The sequence below is a fragment of the Choristoneura fumiferana genome, chromosome 9 (assembly GCF_025370935.1).
Source record: "Choristoneura fumiferana chromosome 9, NRCan_CFum_1, whole genome shotgun sequence".
Taxonomy (NCBI): domain Eukaryota; kingdom Metazoa; phylum Arthropoda; class Insecta; order Lepidoptera; family Tortricidae; genus Choristoneura; species Choristoneura fumiferana.
The window spans coordinates 8,458,883-8,476,685 of record NC_133480.1 but is presented as its reverse complement, the minus strand read 5'-3'; the positions used below and the strand labels follow the sequence as shown (position 1 = coordinate 8,476,685).

The 17,803-nt window shown below is 37.8% G+C and overlaps 1 protein-coding gene across 3 annotated transcripts in view; it reads left to right on the top strand.

The window, feature by feature from the left end:
* LOC141431127 (rabphilin-3A-like) overlaps positions 1–17,803 on the top strand; it is a 75,173-nt gene that overhangs the window by 26,426 nt on the left and 30,944 nt on the right. For 2 of the 3 annotated variants that reach the window (XM_074092139.1, XM_074092136.1), the window contains exons 2-4: positions 6,742–6,887; positions 10,137–10,281; positions 16,303–16,486. In XM_074092139.1, coding sequence (XP_073948240.1) covers positions 6,742–6,887; positions 10,137–10,281; positions 16,303–16,486 — 475 coding nt within the window. The remainder of the gene's footprint in view (positions 1–6,741; positions 6,888–10,136; positions 10,282–16,302; positions 16,487–17,803) is intronic. The other variant, XM_074092138.1, reaches the window with a different exon arrangement.

Here is a 17,803-nt window from a genome sequence, read left to right as displayed (position 1 = left end):
CCATAGGTATATAGGTGTCTGTTTGTGTCTGTCTGTCCGTCCGTTCGCGAGTGCTATAAAGCTGTACTTTTGCACAGATAAGTGTATGTAGAACTATGCCGACAAAATAATAAAAAAAAATTAAGGTACCTCCTTTAGACGTAAAGTGGGGGTGATTTTTTTTCTCCTCTAACCCAGTGTGGGGTATCGTTGGAAAGGTCTTTTAAAATTGCAAGGTCGTGAAGACGATTTTTCGATTCAGTAATCTGTTTGCGAAATATTAAACTTTAAAGTACAACATTTTCAATAAAATCGAGCGTCCCCCTTCCGAAACGCTAAACTATGGTTTGTAAATTTTGGAAAAATTCATGATTATTTATTTATTTATTTATCAATAAAAAAATTACAGCATTATACTTAGAAAACCAATGCACTGTAAAATTCAGAATATACACAAAAAATGCAAAAATATAAAAACTCAAGAAAACATACAAAAAAAACTAGTACTTAAAAACCAATTTGGGATTCGTGAAGGTGTCTTCGTCGCTACCCTGAAACGACGGAGCACCACACCCTCCGGCCAGAAGTCGGAGCGCAGGAACATCTGCTGCTGCGGCAGGCACTTTTTGGCACTTGGGGTTGGACTTGGATCATGGTAATAAGAGAGAGAGAGAGAGAGAGACATTTATTAACCTACACATATTCGATACACATATGTGTGTGTTTAATAAGTATATAAACATTAGAAGGCAAACTATAACGACTAAATTTGCTTGAGAATTATTAGTTAGTAATAATAACAGTAGTCAAAATATACATATATAAACTTGGAAGATTCCCTCCCCAAAAAATATTTTTGACAGACAGATACTGACTGAATTCACAATTATACCTAATAATTGTGAATTGTATCTGTCTGTCCGTCGTTTACCTCTTCTTGCTCAAGAGCGTTAATACCTGCTGAGCTGGCAACGTTGCATGCATTTTTGTTAGTTTTTCTTGATTATTCCATAAAAATTAAATGAAAATTAAAAATGTGGTCTGATAGAACCCTTCTTAACATATAATTTAAAGTAATTATTCGCGATAGATTTTCATATTCTTTAAAAACGTAATTATTATTCGTTATAGACTTTTATTTTCTTTAAAAACCGTTAATAAACATTACTTAAAACGTTTTTAAAGAATATGAAAATCTATCGCGAATAATTAAATTACTTTAAATTATATATTAAGAAGAGTTTTATCAGACCACATTTTTAATTTTCATTCTAAATTTTTGATCGTTTAAAAGTTAAAAAAAAAGAATGAATTGAAAAAAACTAAGAAAATTGCAACTTTGCCAGCTCAGCAGGTAGTTATAAATAAACGCTCTTTATCCGCTGAACCGATCTAGATGACATGGAGATAGTTTGTGACTTTAGGAAGGACCTTGAATAGTTTTCCTCGCAGAAGGAGTCGCGGGCAACAGCTGGTTACTAAATTGACCCTTATCTTAAAAACTCGTACTCGGATTTTGAGTCATTCAAAGGCTTGGACTTTTTGAGTCGACGAGATGTTCAGAGCTCCCGTTCATTACGACATCAAAGTTCAAACGAATTCATTAAGCCGCCCGTCCCCGAGGTGTAAGGGGTACCTACAGATTCAAGGGTCAAGGGCGAATGCCCAGATATTATATATTATAGTCTTTGAGTACAAAACAAAACGACTGACTGGAAAAGTTCCGCTGTCACACGAAAAATTCCCATACTCGTACAGTCGAATGCAAAAATATATATACATCGTTAGAATATACAGTCGGGGTAAGAAAAGGTTCGTCACCTTAAAGTCGACATTTGCTTGCATCGACCTTATGATTAGTGGCATAAAGGTGTATAGATATTTTTGACGTCTTCGTAACGTATGTATATTTATGAGGCTGACTGTACCATAAGCTTTGGTCTAGGTACTAACAATAAATGGCTTAGAGTTGCTAATTATTAATTATAATGATATACAGAGAGTAGAGATAACGTAACCTAACTAACTTAGAAAAGCTAAAAAACGCCTAACATTGACATTTTAAAGATCAAAATCTCAGAAACGGCTAAAGCAATTTTTATCACACATAGCTAAGAGCCACAACTAGAAACTGACTGACTGACTTTCATTAAAAAAAACTGCGTCGAAATCGATCCATCCGTTTGAAAGCTACGATGCTACAGACATATAGGCAGGCATTAACTTCAGACTTGTAACACCCCTCTTTTTTCGTTAACAAAAAATAAAACCATTTAGCATAATAATGAAAGATTATTATTATTATTTTTAGAACTTTAAACACCAATCAGAAAGTCACGTCACGCCCTGAAAAATATCACTGCTTGCAGCTGTGGTTGACGTTTTCATAGATTTGTCACTTTTAAACAGTTTGTTCTTATACACACAAACATCACGCCTGTATTCCCAAATAGGGTAGGCAGAGCATACGAAAAGTTACCGCTTCGTAGACACTTTTAGCAATTTTAGGTTTGACAAAAAAATAGGTTTTAAGTTTGTTCTTTTACTCCGTTTAATTTAAGGTTTGAATTACCTAACGGTCAAATCATAACATATGTCTCGGTTTTTCGAACACAAACGGGCTAAGAATACCTACGTATGTACATTTATTAGCGGTATTTATTATGTTTTTACTGTACAGACAGACAGACATGGCGAAACTATAAGGGTTCCGTTTTTGCCATTTTGGCTCCGGAACCCTAAAAAGTAAAGTGTTAAATACAAAGGCGAACTTATCCCTGCAGGGATCTCTGCCAGTCAATCTTTGAGTGGTACTACACAAGATAACTACTTAGATACATCCACAATATTGCCAGTACAGGTAATTAGCTCCTAGTTGACTAAAATTAACTAAGTTTTGTAATTAAGACATGATTGGAACTTCTGAAGCTAGTAGGTAGAAAGTTATACCGCAAACTAAGTAGAAAGCATATAGCTTCTGATAAAGGCTGGAGCAGTTTCTAAATGAAGTCTGGAGATAACTTTATTACTGAGTAGCTCTTTTTTAACCCCCAACACGACAAAATTAAATGTCTCAAAAACGGCTAAACTGATTTTGATGAAACATGTCTAAAAAAAACCCTCGCTAGAAAACCTGCTTTCAAATAAAAAAAATCGTATTCAAACCGGTTCACCCGTTTAAGAGCTACGGTGCCACAGATAGACACACAGACACACAGCGGTCAAGTTTATAACACCCCTCTTTTTGCGTCGAGGGTTAATAAGAGGGATGTTGTCAGCTTGACGCGAATGTCTGTCTGTCTGTTTGTGGCATCGTAGTTCTCAAACAGATGGACCGATTTCGATGCTGTTTTCTTTACGTGAAAGCGAGTTTCTTTGTGGTGGTTTTTAGCTATGTATGATAAAAATCGGTTCAGCCGTTTTAGAGATATTAAATACCTACTAATAATTCTCAAGCAAACGTATCCGTTTTTCCTAATTAATTTGGTAAATAAATAATAATTAAATATCATAAATAAGTATCATGGGATGGGACACTTGACACCAATTTTATTGACCTAGTCCCAAACTAAGCAAAGCTTGAACTAGGATACTGGGCAACGGATAAACATACTTATATACATAAATAAATACTTAAATACATATTAAACATCCAGACCCGAGAACGAACATTCGTATTATTCATACAAATATCTGCCCCGGATCGAACCCGGGACCTCAAGCTACGAAGTCAGGTTCTCTAACCACTTGGCTATCGGGTCGTCAAATGATATAAGTACTACTAATAATTCTCAAGCAAACTTAGCCGTTATAGTTTTCCTTGAAAGTTTGATAAACTTACTACCATCCTGAATTTTTTCAAATTTTTCCGGTTTAGATTTTAGCGTCCCCCCCACGATACCCCACACGATAGGGTTGTATGAGAAAAAATCACCCCCACTTTACGTCTATGGAAGGTAACCTAAAAAAATTTTTTTTTGAATTTTTAATAGTACTATTTTGTCGGCATAGTTTACTTATATATTCGTGCAAGATTACAGTTTTCTAGCTTTGATAGTCTCTGAGCAAGACCGCGGACGGACAGACTGACAGACAGACAGACATGGCGAAACTATAAGGGTTCCGTTTTTGCCATTTTGGCTCCGGAACCCTAAAAATTGCATACAAATGGATCGTAATCGAATTCCACAATAACGCTATCGCGACGGAATCCCTGACATCGCTTTAGGGGTCAATCACAATTAGCAGAACCTTGAGCCTTCCTCTGGGAATTCTTACAATATTGCAGCCCTGAGAGCTATTTTTGACACTGTCTCTTTAGCAAGGTCATTGTGTAATGACGTAAATATGCTTATAATAGCTAAGTATGGTTTTTTATGGAGGTAGGTAGATACTAGGGTTTGAATTATTGTTGAAATTGTCTCTGTGCGTTCGTGCAGGACCTTGACCCAGCAATCGGACACGTAATAGGCTAAATGAAAATAACAAAGTACCTACTTAGATACAATTCCACTAATTAAATTAAAAAAATCAAAAAGCCCGACTGCCTAAAAAACTAAATGGAAGAAAATAAGTCTAGTGGTCCAGAACTCTGTCAAGTAGCTAATTTAAAGTTTAACAGTCGGGAGCCATTAACAACAATTTTTGAGCTGGTCACGATTTGAATGGGGCCCGACTATTGAACTTTAAATTAGCTACTTGACAGAGTTGTAGACTACTAGACTTATTTTCTTCCTTTTAATTTTTAGTCGGGTTTTAGATTTTTTTAATTTAATGTTTTATTTTATACTTTTTTGATATTTCTGTGAAAATGGTAGATTAAAAATATTAAACCCATATATGTATATTTAAAATGGCCTTATTATTAGCTTTCATTTGATACCCATATTGTTACAATACAAAATATGTTTTTTATTCAAAGTTCAAAGTTCAAAGTTTTATTTGCCATATTCTCTACCTATATTCTATATTCTTATTCCTTCGCCATATTTTTTTCACAGACGCCATATGAAATATTACATACCCTATGTCACTCCGACAGTTATGACGAATCCAATGATACCTCGCAGTTAAAATCCGTCCAGCCGTTTATATAGGGTGCAGCGAGGACCAAAAAATGGACGTAAGTACATAACATACCCACATTACATAACATACTCGTCCCTACACACATACGTTCGAATAACATAACCCTCCTTCGGGCAGTGGGGCAAAAAAAACAGAGCCGAAATTGTTAATTCAATAATGCTGTGGTTCGGAAACCTCAGCGATGGCTTAAAAAAAATTAAGCGTTAAAAATAAGCTACAAGAAATACTCAATTATATTAATGTTAATTTTTGTACTGATTTGTGGTGTGCAATAATAATAATAATAATATAATTTATATATTCAGATAACTAGGATCCCTCAATTGTTACTATTAGGTACTTATAAATATCGAAAATACAAACTGAGACATGGATGCACAGAAAAACCAGAAAAAGAGACCAGCGCTGGGAATCGAACCCAGGTCCTCAGCAATCCGTGCTGCGTGCTATAACCCTACACCAGCTACAGAATCTAGACAATAATAATAAGATAAAATAGTTCAGCACTTTTACGAGTACATAGGCTTATTTTTATTGTATTGTACTGTATTGATCTGCAGTTAGAAGCACTTTTCCATGAAGGTTAAAATCAATACATGCATTGCAGCTTTTTAAAGGGTGTAACGTTATGTTTGATACGATATCTTAAGCCGATAGGGCAGATAACATTGCAATTACGTCAATAACTAACTACAATCGATTCCGTTGATTAGTATCGACTAGTGTTGCACTGGGCTTAAGCATGTCATGTCTTCTATCGATATGATTACCTACCTAGTTTATCGAGATGACGGATAACTGATGAATGTGGGCGGAAACGTTCTCGAATAGAGACATCGAATCGGCATCGGCCATACAGCGTAGGACGTCCATCAAGAGATGAATGGATGAGATCATATTCGCGATCATATTCACTATTTCTTTCTACCCTCGCCTTATTTGGTATGGTGATTCCAGGTGTATAAGACAATAAGGTTAAAGCACGGTGGATGCAGGCCGCTTCCAAACGAAGTAACTGGAGGTAACTATCGAACCAATTGAAATCGTGACCCACCGTGGTTCCTTATCGTAGAAAAAGTCATAGTGACATCGCATTGCTTGACAAGGGAATTCATTATGACGCTTACTGTGAGAACGTTCTACGGTGGGTCAGGAATCAAATGGTTCGACTCCACACGGGGGAGGCCTGTATCCAACAGTGATGAGACATGGACGACACTTGACACCCGTTTGACGTGATGACAATGTGTCCCATACAAACTGATGCAAATAGTTACTCTGTCTTGTCTTCGTTTCGTTCTTGGTTTCAGACCATTATATGTGCAGTAGGTAACTACTTACTTTTTTAGTCTTCCACGTTAATTTCTTCTAGTTGTTACCTTCTTTATTTCCTTGTTCTTTAAAATTTTTAAATGGCATAAGTAATTTGCCATTATTTCCATTGCTTCTTTATTATCGTTGGGGGACAAAAGTCCTCGAGCGACGACGACGACCACGAACCGGAAGACGAAGAGTTTGCAGGACCCTCACTAGGTGGACTGACGATATTGTGAGAGTTATGGGCAACCGTCGTGAATCCAAGGGGCGAGATGTCGGTCATTGTGGTGTTCTAAGTCTTCTGGCTGATGATGATGACGATGATGCCCTTTATTTCCATTATTTGTTTATTTCCAGATTACGCGCAGGATGGAGCGCGGCGCGCAGCGAGCCGCCTCTGTCGGCCACCGAGCGCGAAGCCATCGCCGCCGTCGTGCGTCGAGCGGAGAAGGTGGACGAGATTGAAGCGCGACGCGTCGGCCGACTAGTCGCACGACTTGAAGGTATGGATGTACTATAATTTATATATAATCTCTAAAGGTCTACTCTACGCTAGCTGGCTCGGGAGCACGGAGCGGGTGCACGCCTGCGGCCGCGGCTGCAGATAATAGCCGTAACAGACGATCGAACGGTCCGGCGGACCGAGAGGGACGCAGCCATCTGTTAGAATGGGATATCCATACCACCATCATACTCTAACAGACAGTTGTGTCCCTCTCGGTCCACCGGACCGTTCGATCATCTGTTATGGCTTTAAAATCCGTCACACGCGACGCGTGCAGTTAGTTAGTTTCAATAGGCGTCCACCCGCTCCGTGCAAACCGCGTCAGCTAGCGTAGGTCCTAAGTCGCTACACTCTTGGCAGACTGGGCGTGGCTGTCGGTTGAGTGAGGATCAGTAGTGAACCTTCATGACGACTGTCCTGGTAAACTAGTGTCGTGGCTTCCCTTTGCCTTCCATGCCGCATTGCCGGAGTCCGGAGTTTGTAGTTGGCAATAGAGATATACCTACAGACAATATTATGAAGTGTGACTGTGGGACATACCTACAGTCTTGTGTTGTAAGACGCCAAGCAGAAAATAGGTAAGATGAAGCGCGAAATACTAAAAAATACAGAAGTCACAAAGGCTCTATCCTTCAGAGTACCTACCCAGATTTTGATTCAGGGCGCAGGGACAATTTTTTATCTTAAGTTTAACTCTGACAAATAACTTTTATCGGCAACAGTAGCCCCAAGAAATACAAAATATCGGGAGGAGGCCATATGCACTCTCCTGATGGGTAAGCCAAAGGCTCTGTCAACAAAACAAATAACTTAGGATGCGTTTCCAGGTGGAGCGATAACGTGCAGAATATAACTAATGACAAAACCACGTCACAAAGATAGCAGGGCAAGTTGGGGATCTTAACTAAAAACAATTTGATTTATTCGGTCCGATTTGATTTATTGTAAAATCTGTTTAAAACAATATACCTCGTTGAGTTTCTTGCCGGATTCTTCTCAACAGAGGTTTTTCCGAACCAGTGGTAGTTTTTTTTGACATTCATAAGTGCTTGTTTTAGCTCAAATTGAATAAAGATATTTTGACTTTGACTTTGAATCACCTCAGCCTCAATCTAATAGAGAAGGGTCTTATTCGAGCATATTCCGTATTATTTTTGTGGGCACATTTTTGTTGACATGGTAGAAGATTCTGCTACAGTTTCCAGGTTATCTAGTAGAAGTACAGGACATCTAAAAAATAATTAAAAATGTCATCTAATTTTACAGCCCATTCATAACAAAATCTGACCACGAAAATTGAGGTGGTTGAAACGATCAAATAATGACCGAGAAAAGAAAGCTCGTGCTAGTCAAACATAATTTTCTCCAGAGGTATCCCCAAAAGTGGGTTGAAATAGCATAGAGGAACGAAGTTTCCTACAAAAATAACTACAGGCGAGTAAAATAAGAGCCGTCCGTTCGTCCAGTTCATTCACCTTATAATTTGTTTGCAAATCGTTTGACCCGCCCCCGCCGGCGTTAGGCTGTCGTCAGCTTTCATTTGTTTTAATTCGCACAATGATAAGGGTTTTCCTGCACTTCTAGGAATTCTGTATTTCTGAAGGTTGTGAATAAAGGCTGGTTTGTTAATTAAGTTTACAGTTAAATGACTGAGTTTCTAAGAGATATTTTATTATTTCGTTAATAAAAAGGAGAAATGTAAAAATGGGGTTATTAAAATTCACTTCATAAAGATGCGTTAAATTCTTTTCATCACACTTGCTCGTCAATGACGTTATTCCATGCCTGTATACTAAAAGACAATGGCCTCAATTGTTCCCGCGGCAATTATGGATTTACGTATGGTTTTCCTCCCCAAGGGGGTTATGACTTGACCTTATGACTTTAGTGTTAAAAAGTTAGTAGGCACGTCATTTCAGACTAAAGAGCTTTCAAGTCAGCCAACGTTTTATTTACTTACATTTTTAAAACTTAGCTATAACCTAATTTTTACACCATAAAAATTTGCCACGCGTCATTAAACTTCGTTATTATTATATTTTAAATTTATATCAAATTATTTTGCAGTAAATTTAGTAAATATTTTTTTAGCATGTTGGAATAATCTGACCATTCGAATTCTAAACTAAACACGGTCCTTGGTATTATCTATGATTGACGGCTCGAAAAAAGTGTCAATCAGGGGGCTACCAAGAAATTCGAAAATCGAATTTCATGTCGTTTTCCTGACGCTAATATTATTTAATACAAGAGTGAGAGGGACGGTTCGATACGAACTTCGATTTTCGAATTTTGTAGTAGTCCCCTGTATTGGCGGATAGCCATATTTTATTCGGTTGTTTTCTTAGAGTCTTGCTTTTGCTGAGCTGTGAAGTGTTTGGACACAAAATAATTTAAATTTTTGCACTTTTTTCCTCGCAATATGATGAAAATCATTGTGTGTATCACGGGCCGTAAGGGGATTACAAACTCGAGTCATTAAAAGCCCTCCGCCTCCGGCGTCGGGCTTCTAATAGACTCTCGTTAGTAATTACGCCCCTTAATGCACAATGTACTATTGTTCTATTACAAGGCCGAAGGTGCAAATATAAACCAGGTAGTTTGACATTATTACACCTATGGTGCTGGTCTGCACGATATGAAATCGCATTTACAAATTATGTTGCTAAATCAATAGTCATTTGACGTTATCATAGTTTCCAAAATAATTAAATACACCCCCTCTCTTGTTGGGTAATAATAAATAACCCAACACAGGGAGGGTGGCTACAGATCTTAGGTACAGATTCCCAAATAACGGCCGACATATTTTAAAACTGTTTTTTACTTGACATTGGCAGAACTGTTTTCCAATGGACAAAGTCATAATTTAAAAGAACACTAAGGGCCTACGCTAGCAGCAGGGCTACTACCAAACTCGAAATTCGAAGGTCGTGTCGTGCGGTCCCTCTGACACTTGTACTATTTAATATGAGAGCGAGAGGGACGGTACGATACGAAATTCGAGTTTCGAGTTTCGTAGTAGCCCTGCTGGCGCGGGTGCCCGCTCCGTGCATACCATCCGCTGGCGTAGGCCCTAAAGCACTCGGTTGTTTTATTTTTATACGATAAACGTTACATCAATTTGGATCAGATGATCTAATTACCTACCGTTAGTTAGCCTAACTCATGGCTGAGCACTTGCCCAGTGAGAAAATGTAGCCTACTTTCACTAAAATGAAAGCCCTCTGATGATCGTTGTCCGCAGGCATGCGGCGGTCAGCGCAGGGCCCAGCGCCGCGGATCTGCCTGGTCTGCGGCGACACGGCTCGTCTGCTGGCTCCTCTCAGGACCTGTGCCATCTGCAAGAACTCTGCTTGTCCTAAATGCGTCATCGACACCAACTGTCACAGGTTAGTTTTCAATAAAAAGAATCGTCAAAATTATTTACCCTTTTTCTAATGCTAAAAAACGAAGTATAAATCCTGAGAAATCAAATTTATTAAATTCTCTTTGATGAATTTATTTCATTCGAATTCGGTTTTAAAATCAAGTACTTATGGTAAAAGTTTTGATTTTCATACTGATCGAGTCACATACATATAAGTCATATAACGGCTATTTACATATTCGGAAGTCAGAATCAAAAAACTAAGTTTGGTTCTCTGTTCGTAGACAGGCTACGAAGTGCAAAATTCGAATTTCGTATCTTATGTGAGAGGGATCGGTACGATACGAACTTCGATTTTCGAATTTCGTATTAGGTAGCCCTCCATTTTTTGCTACAAAGCGTAAAAACGCTGCTACGAGTATTGGTTTTGTGTGTGCTACGATTGTTCGTAGCACCGCGCGCAGCGTAGCGCTACGTACGTGGTACAGATCTATTGAACAATGTTTTTCCATTTTATTTCGTCGGATAAGTTCGTATTTATATTGCTTTTGACCATCATCATCATCAGCCGGAAGACGTCCACTGCTGAATAAAGGCCTCCCTTAGAACGCCACAATGAACGACAACTCGCCACTTGCATCTACAGCTACAGGTTGCCCGCAACATTTACGACGTCGACGTCAGTCTAGTGGGCGGCCTGCCAACGCTTCGCATAACAAAGATCAGATATTTTTGAACATCTTGAATGCTTCGATGTTAATGACGGCCACTGTAAATCTAAAATATACTCGTATACTGACAATTTACCTCAAACCACAAACTCTAACTAACTATCTAACAACATTGTATAAATAATTGGGTGGACCGTGAACCTGATCACTGCGCGAGTGATGTTTACCAAACGGATGAGTGAGCAAAAACCCAATAAACTTCCAGCTCTATTTAATTTATACTGTCCGTGATCCGTGTTACATTAACGGTAGGTCTGCCGTCTCAGTCTAACCTAACATATCACGAAAGTTTAAAACGTTATATATCACGCATTGCATACGTAGCATTGAGATGCAAGATACAATGTCATTTTTTGTCGCAATGGTTGGTTTGATCGTTTTCCCAAAACCTTTATTTCCTAGTAGCAAAATTTCCATTTTCAATTCGCATGCAATTCGCATTTTTCCCTAATGCTTTTTTCCCATTATACTTTTTACTAATTCTTATTTTCACAGTCGCGCTTTTTCCCAATTTTAATCGACACAGAAACATAGGTAGGTTTAGGTTATGTTAAGTTTGCATCGGCCCTAAGGGCCAAAACTGCAAAAAGTAGGAGCTCCGCGTCAGCGGACCTCCGTCGACACTGTGTGTGTCGATTAAAATTGGGAAAAAACGCGACTGCGAAAATAAGAATCAGTAAAAAAGCATATTGAGAAAAAAGCATTCCGGAACAAAGCGAATGGAAATTTTGCTACTAGAAAATTACAATTTTGGGAAAATGATCTAAGACATCGAAAAATTAAAAATAATAGGGTAGCCACCTACCAGTTTACAAATTATATAGGTATAGTAATGCAAAAGAAAATAGAGTCTGAGAACCATCTTTTTTGAAATCGACGCTTAATGAGGCAAAGTAGAGTACCCGGTGGATATAATTATCGAGGTCGGTTTACCTCAATACGATCGCGAAACTTTATCATGCCGTTAATGCCACCTTATTAAGGTATTTTGTTATTTGGGAAAAGTTCTCCGAAGTTCCTCTGCCGAAGTTTAGAAGAAAGGCTACAGTTTAACTTCTAAGCTCTCATTATCCCAGGCTTGATAAAACTCTTTAATTACTAACTTGAAACGTTATCGATGAGGGGGGCTACTACGAAATACGAAAATCGAAGTTCGTATCGTACCGTCCCTCTCACTCTCGTAGTAAATAGTATAAGTTTTAGGTTAGCTGGAAGAGATCCCTTCTTAGGGATAAGCTCGCCTTTGTTCTCCTCTCTGTGTATTTGTATTTTTATTTTTATGTGCAATAAAGAGTTTACATACATACATAAGGGTCAGCGGGACGACAAGATAAAAAAATCCCACAGGATAGGGAATTCTGCAATGAGATCGAAGCCGCGGTTAAAGAATACTAAGTAGTCCACTTTAACACCGTAATAAAAATGTATCATTTCGGAAGGTCCTTAAGTTAAGCTACACAACAAGAGCGTGCTATTTATAGTACAGTATCTGGGTTTAATATTCAATATAATAATATATTAGGTACCTATGTCGTGTAAACATTGCCTACACAAACATGAATCGATCAAGCGAAGATATATGTTAGGACGTTTTTGCCAACATAGCCGTTGCCGAGTGAATGATAGGTAACATAATAATACTTTTACATTGTTTGTGATTTCAGGGTTTTCTTGCAACGTTTACATCAACTAATTAACGGGCATCTTAAAGCTTATTAGTTAGGTACTTACATAATTTAGTTTTTACTACAAGTATAAAGAAAGAATCAATCTTGGCCTGTTTTTCTATAGAAAAATCCTTTTACAAGTTAGTTAAAATAAGTAACAATTTTGAAACAACAAAAGGATGTAGTATAGGTCAATTAACAAGAAAGAGGTGGAATGAATTGAACAAAAATAATGTCAGTTGTCAGTGTGTGAGGCCGTTCTTATAGAGGGGATATATTATATTAGGATATATTTTGTTATGACACAATTATCGCTCATTGAATCAACCATTTAATTATTTTATGATTCACACATAGATACTATCATTCAATCGTTAAGTTCATTCGTGTCAGCTCTTGTGAATTGACCTGTAATTTATTTATAAATAACTAGCTTTTACCCGCGGCTTCGCTCGCGTGAACCATAAACATTTCAAGCATGCAAGCAAGCATGCAAGCAAGCGTGCGTGCAAGCAAGCATGCAAGCAAGCATGCAAGTAACCATCTAAGCAAACTTGCAAGTGAGCATGTAATTTTGCAAGAAATAGTACCAGCAAGCATGCATTCAAGCATGCAAGCAAGCATACAGGCAAGCATGTATACAAGCGTGCAAGCCAGAAGGCAAGCAAGCATGCAAACAACAAATCAAGCAAGCATACTCCCAAATGTGCAAGAAATAGTGCAAACAAGCATGCAAGCAAGCATGCAAGCAAGCATGCAAGCAATAATGCAAGCAAGCAGAGTTAGTACGCCAGTGGTGGTAGTGAGAATCAGTTCATCATCATCATCAACATCATCAGTTCGTTTATCGCTATCCCGCCGGAACTATGCTATTTTCCGGGATAAAAAACTATTCTATGTCCTTCCCCGGGACTCTAACTATCTGTATACCGAATTTAATCTTAATTGGATCAGTACATCCAGAGATTATCCCCTACAACCTCACAAACTCACAAACATTACCTCTTTATAATATTAGTATAGATAGAAATTTCATTACATCATCATTCTTGGGAGGCATTCTTATTGGCACTCATGGTCTATCCGAAAGCGCTGCTAGTATAAATAAGTAACACAGCGGCCTTATTACAGAATAAACGTTTCGGTTAATGTTTGAATGATTCCTAGAAAATAATTATTAATTACATTTCACATTGTTATAGGCTACTATAATTCTACTTCTTCAAACAACAAAATCGATAATCGTACATAAGCTTTTTGCCCAATTTGGCTCTTTATGATATTTATACTGGCATTTGCTCTACCTTTTCCTTGAATACGAGTAGGTATTTCCTTACATTTTGAGAGTCGATTTTACGCTTGTTAAATAAAAATGTTAAGTACCTAATCTTTTCTGGCTGTTCTTCGAGTCGTGCTTTCATATTTTTAATGTACCTATAACAATACAATTATAGTATTTTTTAAGAAAGTTTAGACAAACAAAAATACTGGGAGTAATAAAACTTTACGTTTGATGTACGACAAAAAAGGTATCCATTAACTGAGAACATCTTTCTTTTTAAAATCGTTTATAAAAATTCCACAATGAACAGTTAATTCTCGTGTTGTACTTGTTATTTTTTAGTTGAAGATAAGCTTATTCTCATAGACAACACTCTTTTTTTTAGTCTAGGTAATACTCAAAAATATCAAGCAAAGTAAGTTAAGTAGTGAGTAGTAGTAACTAAAAGGAGTGGTAAGTAGTATAGGTCTAGGTAAGTATATCAAAGTTTATCAATTGTGTTTTGTTTCTTTTCTTTGGTACAATAAAGAGTTTACATACATACATACATACTCTTACAAGTCGAATTACTTATACCCATCTCTAGCAATCACATTGTCTTGAATGAACGGATCGGGTGACAATGCAACTTAAATGTGACTCTTCTGGTGTTGCAGGTGTCCATGGGCAACGGTAATTGCTTACCATCAGGTGATCCGTTTGCTCGTTTGTCCCCTATTCCATAAAAAAACGGTCAACAAAAAGAACAATGGGAAAAATGGTTATATTAAAATTCGCACCTTTAATACAATATTGACTTAAATGCAAATTTTCACATAACAATTAGGCTCTCCTACAGAACGCGGCATAAGATTTCAGGGCGAAAGTTCGTACAAGTGGTTGGTTCAGGAATTCCAGGCAGGCACATCCCTTGGCCCGGGTGTTGAAGTGGCGCAGGTGAAGTAGCGGCTGGACGTGCTGGACGGAAGCCTCTTGAGCAGCCGGTGCGCTGGCCAGGTGGTTACTGGAGGTGCAGATGTTGAGAGCACCTCGGAGAGTTCTACTCCGTAGGGAGTCGCCTGGAATATCCATCAGCTTCAGCAAGGGCACCGTGAAGGGCAAGGACAGTCCTTGCCAACCGCAGCAGCCAATGAGGGCTATCGTTTTTTGTCTCACTAGATGGCGCACTGTTGCGTGAGGTTTTTAAGTATGGCTTTCAAAGTCTGTTATTACGGGCGTGAAAACAAAGTTTAGATTAAAATCATATTTAATACACTTTAAAACCGTACCATAAAAATGTCGAGCATGCCACAGTGTTGCATAGTCCCCGTTTTGTTCGGAAAAAGGGAGGACAAAGGTCCGAAAGACAAAACTGTCTCAAAACACAGACATTCATTGCCCCGGAACGCATATTTGCCATAATTAATTTCAGATATTACAAAATATTCACACAATTATTCTAATTATTATAAATAAACCCGCGTAGCTCACTCAAAAACTATGAGATTTGACATTTCGGAGACCTCACGCTACACTAGCGCCTCTAGTGGCGAATTCATTCGCGATAGCCCTCATTCCAGCTCTGGGCATAGGGAAAGCCTGCTTTTTATTGCGGCGGCAAATTAGAAGGCAAGGACAGTCGTTACGGAGTTACAAAAAATAGAAAGGAAGAAAGGAGACAGTAGTTTATTGAAATAAAATTCGGTTGAAGACCGTTACAGATTTAAACTATAGTGAACAGCGACAGAGTCCGTTACGTTATACCTATTTAAATTGAAACTGTTAAAGTGTTTAACGGACAAAGCTAGAATTTGGAAAATAGAAATTAAATTACACAGAGATGAGTTCGGCGATGTGAAGATAAAAAATTAAATAAATTGTTAAGAATTAAATTGACTACCGTAGCTGCTTGATGTGCTCGAGCTCGAGAAGAGTGCTCGGGTTTCAATATAAGCACTCGCGCCAAACGGTAACTTTCCACCCTTGCACAACAAATAACTATTGTCATTGTTCTTTTAGAGGTGCGAAATTTTTTGTATTCGTAAACTTCCTATCTGCTGCTTTGCCTAAATTAATGTCTACATTGTGTACGTCGAATAGGTAAACTTTAAACGACACAAGTCATAGTTACACCAATTCCTTGACCTTCCGGAGTTTATTACTTAAACTAAAGCTTTGTTTCTGACCCAATAAAGTGAATTAATGTTTAATCAAAATTTGTGTACTTAATGTTAATTCAGTACTATTGTGGTTGTTACTAAGCTAAGCCAAGCCCATTAGCTGACGCTAATATTATTTAATACGAGAGTGAGAGGGACGGTACGATACGAATTTCGATTTTCAAACGTAGTAGCCCTGCTGTTACCTTTACCAACTGTTCCCAGGTCACCCATCCGCTCCAGGGAGCAGTACATCTGCAACCTCTGCGCCGAGACACGGGAGATGTGGAAGAAATCAGGAGCTTGGTTCTTCAAGTCGCTACCAAAGTACATACTCCCAGAACGAAGACCTACGGGACGCTACAACGACACGGAACTGGCGCGGTCGTTACAGCAAGTAAGGCTTAAGGTAGGACTAGGTAGGAAACAAACGACTTACCGACTAAGTATAGCAATTTAATAAAATCTTTATGCAACAAAAAAAATGCTTAGGCAAAAAAATGGCGAGATGAGTTATAGAAAGAAATACTTACCTACCTCTTATTCTTATTATAAGTTTTATGAGAAGGAAACCATACTTACCTATACTTAAAAAGCCTAAAAATAAAATCTTCACATGAAAATCTAATTCTTCGTTTTTTTAGATTAGATAGAAGGTAAGCGATCTTGACGTGTCTTTTCATTGAAAAACACATTTGAAAAATAAGTCAGCAAATATGTATGTACCTGTATATTATATAGCCAGGACATAGGTAATAGTAATTTTACATTGTTTTAGGTTCATAAGTAATACTTCAATACTATTTTTAGAAGCGTTTTTCAATATGCTAATGCTAAAATAATCGAAGTATAGTAAGAAATAGCTACTAAAAGCTTGGCACTGCTACTTAACCTTTATTTCCATTTTCTAATCTAACTCAGTGCTTACTCTCAATTCTCTGGCAATCCATTAATTACCCAGCACCCTGTATAATGAGGTTCCATAAGTGCAAGCTCTATTAGCGCTTAGAACCTTTATGACTACAAGCAATAAATACTCTGCAGGTTGTATACTGTTATATAAGTCGTACCATGCATTATGTTGTAATGGTTATATAGCAGGCTTAAGTGCATTTGCTTGCTTTGCTATGTGCCTACCGTGACTTGAGTTCTGAGAGAGAAAGTTCTCTATATTGTACACTTCGCACACATTTGCCATACAAACAAAATAAACACAAAAGTTATCTGCACATGAGTCGCTAGAATCTGATGATGAATAGATCTACTAATGCAACGACTCTTGAACTGAAAAGATTTTACTCATATCTATAGCGGTGTTGTGAGCTACCTTCATACCAAATTTTAAGTGTCTAGGATACCCAGAAGGTTTTTAAAAGATTTTAATATAACTTGCAATGTTTAATGATGTATGTATGTGTCTATGTATGTGCACTTTTCGTAGTCAGATTGTCCTGAAATTTGGCATACTTATGTAAATTGCGTGACAGTACAATAATCTGGTAGTGACATCCTGGTAGTCCGGCCAGGATCGTCTCTGCAGGACGGAACTCTTCAACGGTTAATGGCATCGACTTGAAATTTGTTTGGGTGACAATGCAAGTACAGTCAATAAAAAGTACAGTCAGCAAAAAAAGCTTGTCTTAAAAATGATTTTTTTACCAAAAACTTACAACAACTTAGTTACAACAAATGTATGGAAACAGGTTCTCTATTGGATGGCATAAAA